General features: G+C 39.3%; 1 protein-coding gene across 1 annotated transcript; it reads right to left on the reverse strand.

Moving 5' to 3' along the window:
- Positions 1-10,523: 10,523 nt before the first annotated feature.
- On the reverse strand, positions 10,524-12,265 carry LOC148815930 (uncharacterized). The gene is made up of 3 exons (XM_088904760.1): positions 12,134-12,265; positions 11,220-11,379; positions 10,524-10,858 (listed from the first exon to the last, which is right to left on the reverse strand). Exons 1-3 carry the CDS (start codon positions 12,263-12,265, stop codon positions 10,524-10,526), a joined length of 627 nt encoding a protein of 208 aa, XP_088760886.1.
- Positions 12,266-12,501: the final 236 nt, after the last annotated feature.

The following is a 12,501-nucleotide window of genomic DNA, read 5'->3' on the forward strand; positions in this document are numbered from 1 at the left end:
CAGGCTGAGAGAGTGTGTCAGTAAAGTGCAGAATTCCAAGATATTCTTCCTGAAACAGAAGAAATATTCTGTTTGTAAACCCAACGCTATCTTCGACGATCAACAAAATCAGACAGCTAGACTCTTTGTCGACATCCAGAATATCCAAGCACACACTGAATAAAAACTATAACACGGAATGACCTAAGTTCCTCTGTTGCCTACCTTGCAGATATCTAGAGGAAAAACTGTGCACAAACTGCTTTAAAAGACCAAAGTAAAATATCATTATTCACATCATAATTCTCAAGGGGTGTGCTATTATTCCAAACACACATTTGATGTTTAGTTCATGATAGTTAATGCATATTCACTTGTGTCTGAGAATATGAATATGATTTAGTTTTACGAGACTGATACAACCTACGAGCTAGACTGTAAAACATTATCATCTCTGCATATTTTAACTCTGAAATTATTAACTCTTTTCTTTGTAATCCCCTTGTAATCAGTCATTCATATCACAGCAGATCATTTCTCAGATGTATTTTGTTACGCTTGTTTGTTATGCACGTATTGATAATACTGTATTAATAAACTGTATGTTGTTTATTCGGAATTCCTGCATGAGACTGTAAATTATGATGTTTGATTGGTTTCTAAAAGTCGTCAAATTGTCACGGGAGCTGGTCCTGACTCCCAGGTAGTGCGTACTTTAGACCCTATGCAGACGCTATAATCCGGAAGTGACTGGAATAAGACCTCAAGGGAAACACAGCAAGAGCAGGACGGGATGACAGACGGGGGGGCGTGACGGCTGTGATCTGATGACAAGTCCTAAGGCAGTCCAAAGGGGAAATCGGGTCACAGTCCAGGGTCCAGGAGCTGGGAGATCCAATCCGAGACAGACAAGATTAAAACCGGAATGGGATCTGGAACAGGAATAGTGACAGGGATTCAGGAGGATAAAAACAGTAATGAGGCCAGGTGCTCCGAGCCCTGGACTCAGCAGGTCAGGATGCCTGATGAAGCCTATGCCGTTGGGTCCCTCCATGATCCGCTGGTATGCGGGCTTCTGGGCGTACGTATTCCAATGCAGAGCGTGGAATAGTGGGAGTGCCAGGCTTTAAATAATAACAAGGAAAACATGGACAGCTGCACATAATGAACTAAAATAGGAAAGGGTCGGAGCGCCCTTTAGAGGAGGGATGACGATCGTGACACAAATCCTCTTGCAATTTGCTGTTACAATTTCTAATTGTAACAGCAAATGAAAACCCCCATCTCCACCAGTGTGTATCCCACCATGTGCCCGGTGCTTTGCAGGATAAGCTCTGGGCCACAGAAGCCCTAAATTGGACAAGCAATTATTGAAAGAGTTGTGATATGATGTGAAAAAGGTACAACGAAGGCCTGTTTACTTCTATTCTTTAACCTGTCACAATATATTGGTTTGGTTATTATCAGTTTTTACTTCAGCATGAGAAAAATATTTTATTTCCCTTCATCTTTTCCTCAGCACAGATATATCTGTGTGATCCTACAATTTAAATCTAAATGAATATTATAATATTTTAATTTCCAAGTTGTTGAGAACAGCTCTACTTGCCACCATTTCAGACTACTTCTAAACAAAAAGCTGAGCTCCTCCATGGGCTATGTCCTGTGTCTGTAACGAACAGTTCTTTCCGGACCCTATGCGTACGACACAATCCGACGGAGTGGGGAAACACTGGGAAACGTCATGCAGGAATACGGGGCTGAAGACAGGGGGTCGTGTCCAAGTTGCGCTGGTGCACGGGGGAGGTGTGGCCGAGGCGAACAATCCCAAAGAGTAATCCTTAGAGTATCCAAAAACACACGAGAAAGTCCAAAACCAGAAGATCCATTAGAAGAAGGAATTAAAAACCATGAAGGCCGGGTCGGAACCGGCGGACGGGGAACAGGAACGGGAACAGGAACAGAGATTAAAACCTTAACGGGACCAGGCGCTTCCAGGTCCCGGACTCGCACGATATGGAAATCAGATGCAGAGCCCGGATGAGCGTCAGCGCCTGGCTTTTAAGGTGGGCTGGGAATAGGGAGCAGGTGCATAGAATAAAGTCTTAAGTGAAAGGGCTGGAGCACCCTTAAGGAGGGGGAACTATAATCGTGACAGTGTCATTACTTTCAGCCTCAGCTTCAGGTCGCAGCTGACCTGCTGAGGGAGTTATTTCTATGTGTGTAACACTGGAGGGAGAGACAGCTATTATTGAGCTCATGGTAACTCTGACAGTAACAATCTGTTGCATCTTCAGCCTGTACTCTTGTGATGGTCAGAGTGAAGTCAGTCCCAGATCCACTAACCCTGAAATGCTCTGGGAATCCAGACTGACAGGTAGTTGCTCCATAGATCAGGAGTTTAGGAGCTTCTTCAGCTTTCTGTCGATACCAGGCTAGTCTGTGCTTGGAGTCATAAACTTACACTGCTGTTCACCGGATTACGAAATAAAAAAAATCAAACAGCATATGGTAAAATATTTGGAACAATTCATTAAACACTTATTTACATAATTTAAACTTTCAGTGTTTTTTTTTGTTTTACACTTAATAATTAATTATTAGCACTTTAACTATACTGATTTCAGCACAAATGCTTCATTTGTGAACTGAGATAGATGAGTCAAACATCCTCTTATAGTTTGTAACATGTTTTTATGTTCTTCTGACTGTATCTAGAAGGAGCTGTTGTTATTTAACACTATACAGGCACTTACAGTAGCTAGTTATCTAGTTACCTGCATTTACATACTAGGAGACACAGTAGTGATACCTTCTGGTGCAGTTTTAGAGTCAGGGGCAGGAGCTAAGACTTCTCTTTCTCTGTCTGCAAGCCATGTAATTGAAAGACACTGCTGACTGCTAGTTTACTTTTAGATTATGTTTGTTTCTGTTTGCATACAGTAATCTTGCTGTATCTGAACACAAAGAGACAAGACTGTCAATTCCATGAGGAGTATAGTCTTTGGTCTCTTCTGCCCAAAGTGAAAAAAGACCCTATGCGTAGTGGCGGAACAGGGTTTAGCCCGGGTTCAGCTGTCCAGGAAATGCTATATAGAAACCTATGCCCTCAGGCCACGGACATGGAGCGACCTGGTGCTAGGCGAGTCTCAAGAAATTCTAAACCTCAATGCTGTGTGAGGAGGAAAGTGTGACCCAGAAATATATAGCCCCAGACAAAGACACAGCGGATGGACAAGCAAAGTACAGGGAACTAGGGACAGGACAGAGTAGGAGCGCCCTCCAGATGTAGAGGGCATGACAATATCAGGACACAATGTTGTGTTGCAGATTTCCCTAGGGGGATTGGAGCTGCCTGACAAGGTCCACCTCCATTTTCATTAATATTTAATTTATACGGCTCTTCTCTTGACACTCAAAGAGCTTTACAGGGAATGGGGACTCCCCTCCACCGCCACCAAAGTGTAGCCTCACCTGGATGATGCAACAGCAGCCAAAGTGTCCCAGGAGGAGGCCATGATGAGTAGAGGACATGGGAAATTTAGGTAGGATGCCAGGGGTAACACCCCTACTCTTTTCAATAAACACGCTGAGATTTTTAATGACCATAGAGAGTCAGCACCTTGTTAAGGTCTCATCCGAAGAACGGCTCCTTTGTACAGTATATGTTGACTGTCACTATACTGGGGCATTAGGACCCACACAGACCACAGAGTTAGCTCCCCCTACTGGTCCAATTATCACCTTTCCAGCAGTAACCTTCTTCTCTTCCGGGAGTTACAGGGTGATATAACTGATATACTGTATCTCAGACTGTGTCTAAGTGTACATAATGTAAACCCAGAGAGCAGTGTGTGCCTAAATGTTTCTGATGTAAACCCAGAGATCAGTATTTGTATGATCTTAGAGCTTAGAGCTGACAATGCTAATGGTGGTGCCCACTACGTTCAAAACTGGTCAATTAACTTCAATAGCTAGTTAACTATAGTATAAGTGGAACGATGGTTTGTGACATAGAGTCCCTAGTTGGCAATAGGAAACTGTGGAGAGACTGTAGTTATAGGACTAAACCACTTGGGGTCGCAAGTGAAGGGTTGACAGGGGTGGATGAGGTTCTCAGCTGAGTGTGGTCAGCAGAGTAAGGCTGATGAATCTCTAAAGAGGTCTGAGGCACAGACCTTTATAAACATGCTCTTTTCACGACAATGATAGACAGAGTCAGTCTGGACATGAGTATTTTTGACAGCTTCTGTGTTGAAAGCACTAAAAATCAATTATGCAATCTCACGTTTTAGAGAATTCAGCCCTTAGCCAGCCAAGGGAAGACAGATCGAACCTCTGTCTGAGTCATAAACTGTGCAGCCCTAATTAAACAAAAAGCCTGTATTTACTGTAAGTGTTTAGCTTAAGTAAAATGTGATTTTAAGTAATAGCTGTTTATTAATATTCCAATAGCTGTAGAATATGAAATACAAACTGTGTATTTGCAAACTTCAGTCTCTGTTAAACATGGTATCACCTCCACCAGTAATGTGTCTAAACACACAGAGCCAAGTGCTGATTTAACCAAACTCTCAACACCCCAATCCATTCATGCTATGCTGAATGGAAAAAGGTCTCAGCTGATTGTGTCTCATTCTCGTTTCCTTATAGAGCTGCTCTCTGTCTAGTCCTGCGGTTCTGGGAGTGTTCATGCTAAACTGTTAATCTTTTTCTGTCACAACAAACACCACCAAGCCTGTGTTTCCAGCACTGACTGGCTACAAGTGCTGCTAAAGCCAGGAAGACAATTTGCATAGAAAAGACACTTTGCATTGGCAGTACATGCTCTGGGAGTGTTTATAGCCCTGTGAGTTTAACACTTCAAGACTGAGAGCTGCCCTTCAGGGAAACACAACCCACAGCAACAATGACCTTCATCACTATTTTCATCTGGACACTCCTAGTCTCTGCTCGAGGTAGGAATGGGTCTGAAATATTTGATGAATGTAGTTTACAACTATAGGTAAAAATGAAATGTTTTGTATAAAACAGGAAATCAATTAAATTTTTTAACGATATTTTAATGATATTTACTACTTTCTCATTTGCAGAATCCAGAGGACAGGTAACTGTGACTCAGACTCCAGCAATGAAATCTGTTTTCCCTGGACAGACAGTCACTGTGAACTGTAAGACCAGTGCAGCACTATACAATAACAGATTCCTAGCCTGGTACCTAAAGAAAGTTGGAGAAACTAATAAATTCCTGATTTATGCAGCAACTATGTCAGACTGGGATCCAGAGCGTTTCAGTGGCAGTGGATCTGGGACTGACTTCACTCTGACCATCACAGGAGTCCAGGCTGTTATTAATACTACTAGTAATATCTTCGGTAAAGGCTTTTATGCATAAAATATTTCTGCATCATTAAAATATTTATGATAAAGGTAGGTTGTGCACTTTTGTCCAACTGAGCAATCGTACTTTCATAAAATATACCAACTTCTTAATGACTGATGATTAACATGCTGTAATACACAGTTTAAATTTAAAAGCTTAAATGCTGTACATGAGAGGTTAAGCTGTATTGGCTCCACCTGGCGGTTTTACAAGGTGATTCCGGATACTTTCCGGCATGACGTTAAATGATGCGATACACCGGGTGATACCGCGTTTTGATGCGACACGCCACCGAGGTATACCACGAAATACCCCACCCATTTTGAATGGCTGCATCTGTATATTCTCATGTACGGTTAGAATGTGTTCATTGTCTTCCAATGAAAGACAAGTTCCTTTTCGCCGAAGTCGGGAGACATTAGAAGCTTGCCACACCCGGACTGTTAAACCAACGCATTAGCACGGTAAAGCTATCCCATTGAGGAGCCGGGCAATAATTGTTGCGTTCCTTGATTTTCTGATCTGCAAGGCCATTTGGCTGCAGCGAATGTGAATTCTGTCTGGCATTGCCAGATTGTGAAAAAATAAAAGTATTTAAATCAAGATATGGGTATACAGGTACAGACTTCAAGCTGCACCACTGAATCGCTTTGGTAAGGAGACGGAATGTGGCCAAATCATGAAGACTCTCTCACACCAAATAATGAAGATGAAAAGAAACGGGAAGTCAACACGAGACATTGTACAGTATTTGCGTTAGTCTGACATCGATAAGAAGAGTGCGCAGAAGGCTTGGATGGAGATACAAAAAAAACAACACATGCCCCATTATAAGGGTAAAAAACAAAGAGGAAAGACTCAAACAAGTGCTCCAATGGATTGAACAGGGGGAGACATTTCATGATGTACTTTTCACCGATGAAACAACAGTTGCTCTGGAACAGTTTTCAACAATGTCATTTTGTAAAAAGGGGAGAGATGTGGATTGTTGACCGGGGCGGGAGACATTCGGGAATGTGAGTCTGATAAAGAATGAATAAAAGCATTTTATTAAAAACGCATTTGCGTTTGTCTGGGTGCTGACAAAGTAAAAAACAATTACTTTTTGACAATGAAAAACTGTGTGTGTCTCTGTCTCTCTCGTGTTTCGAAATCCTGTGGCTTTTGAAATTTACTGGGGGTGGACCACATCGGTAAATTTCGATGGGTCCAGAGGCAAAAGTGCCATGCTTTGCAATCTCCGAGAAACCATTAGTAGCATGGTGAATCGGAGAATCTCAACACTTACTTTGTGCGACTGGAAAAGAATTTGTGATTGAATCAACGAAATACTTCGAAGAAGGAGGCGCTCTTTTCCCCTAGTCTAACAGTATGTCCAGAAACAAAACATTCCTGTTAAACAAGAGGAATGTAAAAAACAAAATGGTACAAAAGTAAAAAAAACAATTTCTTTTTGACAGTGAAAACCGGTGTGTGTGTGTCTCTCTCTCTCTGCTGGCGCATGGGTGTGGTGGGGTGCTGTGCCAGCCGTACAAAAAATTAAAGTGTCCCTTTCCATTCAATGGGTGTCTGAGTCGCTGTGTTCCAATGTCATCGAGCTAAAGCCAGCAGAAAGCAAGAACTTATCAATGCGATTTACAAATTCTGGGAGAAATAACTGACCGAACAAAATTGCAACCATTTTATTAACAGGCTGTTTCGTGTTCTTCCTAGGATTTCATGATGTACTTGAGTGGGGGCGGGGCAGGGTGGGGGGGGACATTCGGGAATGTGAGTCTGATTAAGAATGAATAAAGCATTTTATTTAAAACGCGTTTGCGTTTGTCTGGGTGCTGACAAATTAAAAAACAATTACTTTTTGACAATGAAAAGCTGTGTCTCTCTCTCTCCGCTGGCATTTGTAATTTAATTAATTAATTGCTTACACTAATATAGCACTTTATCTGGACACTCCACTCAAAGCGTAATCATTTTTATTTTTAAATACATTTTAGCAAAGTCATGTACCATAAAAGTATGGTAATTAATACTTTCGCTGGAGTTTAAATAAAGTCGATGTTTTCTCTTTTTGGCTAGACTTTACTATCTAGCCATGAGATAAACAATAGTTTGTCATTAAACAACTTTATGTTTATTAATCTTCCTTGTTATGCACAGTGAGAATGATAATGTAATGAGAATTAATTTAATCACAGAGTGCTCATAAATTGTGCTAGGAAGAAAACAGATAGGTGTTCTGAAAGGTCACATATAAACAGGTTTTCGAGGGAAAGAATGATAGTGTAACGATGACGGACACAAAAACTCAGACTTGGGGAGTTAAAAGCTGCCTTTCTTTTCTTCTCTGTCACCCACCGCCTGCCTGCCGGCTGTCCCGCGCCCCACCCAGAGAGATCTCTTTGATTAAATTAATTCCCATTACATTACCATTCCCACTGTGCATAACAAGGAAGATTAGACATAAGGTTGTTTAATGACAATCTATTGTATATCTCATGGCAATAAAGTCAAGTCTACCCTAAAAAAAGTCAAGTCTAAGTGTCACATGCTACTATTTGTGCATGAACATAGTCATACTGTTACATATTTCTTTAGATATGTGATTGCATGTTTTTTTTAAATCCCTGGCGGGACCGGGCATCCATAAGAATCAAGTTAAAGGTTTCATTGCGCTTTGACAGAAACCAAAGAGAAAAGTGAACAACTTTTTGTTTAAGAGAAGAGTCACAGGATGGGCTGGATTTGAACACACAATTTCTGGTTTACAAGGCAGGAACATAGACCACAGTACCACCAGCAAAGGTCACATGAGAAGTAGTGAAACAGCCCTACACATACAGAATCAACAGACGTTGTACAGCATGTACTACTGCGTTGCAGTATATGAATATAATTATATCGTTATTAATTTCTTTAGATACGCGATTCCATATTATATTAGCAGAAAAGCTTAAAACTACCACTTTTTATACCTGCTATTTCACATGTTAGTTAAAGACTTCGATGCTTAAAATGTTTAGGGAGAAATGGAATACTGGTGTGTATTTTTTCTTTAAAGTACCAATTCCTGGAATCTGACTGGCTGACACCCTTCTGAAGTGGTACCATAATCTCTGGTATACGGAAAAGAAAGCGTAGATAAAAAAGCTTGGATTCTCATGTATCTTATACAAGTATCTTTTAATACAGTCTTTGCTGTGCTCTTGAGGATCCTTGTGATATTTTGCGCTCTGGTTGAATGATGCGTTGCAGTTTAAATAATTTTCGTTGTTAGACATTATGAAACGTTCTGTTAAAAGCAAGGGAGTTTTTATGTCCGTTACAGTAAAAGAAAATTCCTGACAAAGTAGGGCTTGGACAGATTCCAAGTGCTTGTACAAATGTGCTAAAGAAATGAGCAAAAAATGTCATTAATTCCTTTAACATATTGGCTAGCTAATGTCCTGTTAGTTAGGTCAACAAAATCTAGTGGTGTTTGTCAAAGAAAAAAATAAAAGTATTTCCGTTTAAAATGAAGGTTAGAAAGAATGTGGACCAGAGTAATACTTTGAGTTTACAGCTTGTCCAAAGTCATTCATTATTAATACAATTAGTAATATTTTCAGTAAAGGCTTTGATGCATAAATATTTCTGATAAAGGTAGGTTGTGTACTTTTGTCCAACTGAGCAATCTTGCTTTCATAAAATATACCAACTTTTTAATGACTGATGATTAACATGCTGTAATACACAGTTTAAATTTAAAAGCTCAAATGCTGTACATGAGAGGTTAAGCTTTATTGGCTCCTCCTGGCGGTTTTACAAGGTGATGCCAGATACTTTCCGGCATGACGTCAAATGATGCGTTACACCACGTGATACTGCGTTTTCATGCGACACGCCCACTGTGGTGTATCGTGAAATACCCCACGCGTTTTGAATGGCTGCATCTGTAACTATAATACAGTGGTCAGACAGGCCCTTGATGAAATTGCCCCGTTAAACACTAAGGTAGTTAAAGCCACTATACACTCTCCATGGTTTAATGATCCCACATGATCCCTTAAAAAAGAGTGCCGCAAACGAGAGTGTAAATGGAGGTCTACTGGTCTACAAGTATTCAAGTCAGCATGGACTAATAGCCTGCAACAATATAAGAAAGTCCTATATAGAGCTCATTCGTTCTACCACTCTGAACCTATTGAAATCAGTAAAAATAACCCTTGCTACGAATTTAAGACAATATATGTATTAAATGTGAATTTGTGTGAATTCCCACGCAAAAAGTAGAAAAAAGCAAAAACATGGTTTCCTAACTACTTTTATAGAATTTCAAGATTCTTAAAATTTTAAGTGAATTTAAATTTAAAATGTATTATAAATTTAATAATATCATATACAGAAAAAAAATTGTATTTGTATTTGTACTGTAGAAAATATTTCCAGATCGGAAATGTCAGGACCAGCTTGGTTCTGTCATATGATCCATCCAGTGTGCTCTTATACTCCCTTGCTATCTAAATCAATTGTTGTCTCTAAATTTCCATCCCAGTATATTTGTGATTGAAAAATATTGCTCCAGAATAGATTAGCATCCCATCCAGGGTTTCCATCTTGCTCCCTGTACCTGTAGGGTTAGGCTACAGTTCTCTGCAGTTGCTTTTTTGTTATTATTCCTTATCATGAGACACTCTTGCTAAATCACTAGTGAAACTTGCTCTCTGACACCAGATTTTTCAGTTGGTCTGCACAGAGATTATGGTAATATTCGTGGGATGAGGGAAGTGTTTTTTTTTTGCTTGCTTTAAAGCATTATGTTTAAGAAATTCTAAAAAAAGCAGATGAAAGAAAATAAAGAATTTATTACAGCACGGCAACAGGCTTTTAATTTACAATTTAAAAGAAAAGGCAGGCACAGAATGAACAAACACCTGGAATATATCTGATTAAATCGAGTCCATTATATAAAAATCATCTTCCCTATTCAAAATCATTTTTTTTTCAGCCACTTTGATGATTATTCATACAGTATTACCAAGCAAAACTTAATTTGTTAAACTATATAAACCTTCACCCGGTTCCAAATTATGAAAAGGTTGTTTGAAGGCTATCCATTAAAATCATTGACAGTTGCTTTAATTTATCCAATTGAATGGATAGAACAGAATCCAGCAGGATTCATTTATTCCAGTACTTTGTCATCCGGTGGAACAACAAGCCTCACTGTAAGAGGCTCTTTTGTAGGATCTTCACAGCGACCAATAAAAATGGGAATAACACTGGGGTCTCCAGGTTTCAGAGGCACTCTGTTCACACCCACTATGAAAACAAATGAACGATTGATTGTGATGCTGGATAAACGTTGCATCGTGAGACTTTGAAGTGTCTGCATTGTTACCTGTGAATCTATGGGAATATTTTCTCCCGCTGACGCAGATTCACAAATTATTCTAGAGGGCGTAACGCTTATTTTGACACCTGTTGTCACTTTTGGCTTGTACTGTGGACCAGGAGCAGCTGAGGAAACATAAATGAATGAAAATTAAATGCAGAATAAACATTATTAATCTGTACCTATCATAAATATAACATAGACAGTAATTTAATAAATATAGTGTTAAAATGAATAGTTCATAAAAAATATTAAATGACCAATCTGAATACAAAATCAGACATTTCCCCAATTCTGTACATCACTACAACCTTCAAAAGGTGAAAAGTGATTATTTAGGCATTTATGAATACAGTACCGGGTGGGATTGTGAATGTGCACAGCTCATTCAAGCTAAGTACAATGAAGTATTGAAAGTCCTTGAATAGGACTGCAGTCTCTCAACATTTCCACATGAAAGAAAATGATGATGCTCTAATGACTTACGTGTAAACGTTTTCCCAATGTCCACATGATTAGTAGTCAGCTGGCACACTAAATCGGTCTCAGCTATAAAGTGTGGCATTTTGACCTGCATCTCTTGCACAGACGCCTTCAGGACCTCTTCCAGGTTGATTTCATGAAGGTGTTTCTCAACTGTTTGCAGCTATAACATGAAAATGTACGATAAATTACCTTTGTACCACCATTTTGAAAAATATTTTCAAAATGGTGGTACAAATACAAAAAAGTCATGTTTCACATAAAGTATCAAATCTTTATTTGTCAAACCAAAACACTTTTCTGACCTGACTACCATGAAGGACCTACATTAACATGATTGTTCTATATAACTGATGTATGTGAAACCATATCCAACTAATTTGAATTCCTTAAGTGGAAGCATTGCTTGAAATTACAATCAATCATTTCAGCTCCTTTGTTATTTAGAATTGAGTATGAATTGCACTGAACTGCCTCCAGATTCCATAACACTGCCCATAATGAAGGAGACTATGGAACTCAGTCTGATTTTACTTAGGATAAAGTAAGCGAGATCAAGAAGAGATCCATGAAAGGTGAGATCAAGAAGAGAAAGCACAAGCACTGGAGATAATGAGCTTTGTCCTTCAAGCTACTAAAATCAGATGGGTCTAATGATCTCCTTTCTGAGACCAGAGTGGACATATGGTTGCCACTGAGCAAACTGTCAGTCCTGTACAGTATTTTATAGCTAATAGTATTATAGCTATAGTATCATTGTATAAATTATGATGCATTAGTAAAACCTTTGAATTATATGATGTAATTTCTATTTACTTGTGTAGACAAAATATAGTAAGAATACTGTATTTTATGATTCCCTTCACATCAGTATTTACCTTAGAGTGTGTATTTATTATTAGAAGGGCAGGACCTACCTTGCTGACATCCTCTGTCATCAATATGTAGAATCCAAGTGCATCTCCATTTAATGGCAGCTCCAGGGCTGTGACAGCACAGCCAGCGATTTTAATATTCTTGGTTCGAAACTTGCCTGTGCCTTTCATCATGGTAATGTCAATTTCCTATTTAAAAAAAAAACAATGCCTTTCATGAGAGCTATTTTCAAAACTAAAAGCATTGTACTAGAGTGGACACAATGCTCACAAGCAGAAAAGGAAACACACAGTACAGTCATAGTTTAGAGTGAAAGTAAGAGTAAGACAAAATCCTTCATATAAAGCTGTAATCAGGTTTTAAAGAATCCACAGCCACATAGCCTCTAAACTGTAAATAGCTTTGGGTT

The sequence above is a fragment of the Atractosteus spatula genome, chromosome 24 (genome assembly GCF_055471065.1).
Source record: "Atractosteus spatula isolate fAtrSpa1 chromosome 24, fAtrSpa1.hap1, whole genome shotgun sequence".
Lineage (NCBI taxonomy): Eukaryota > Metazoa > Chordata > Actinopteri > Semionotiformes > Lepisosteidae > Atractosteus > Atractosteus spatula.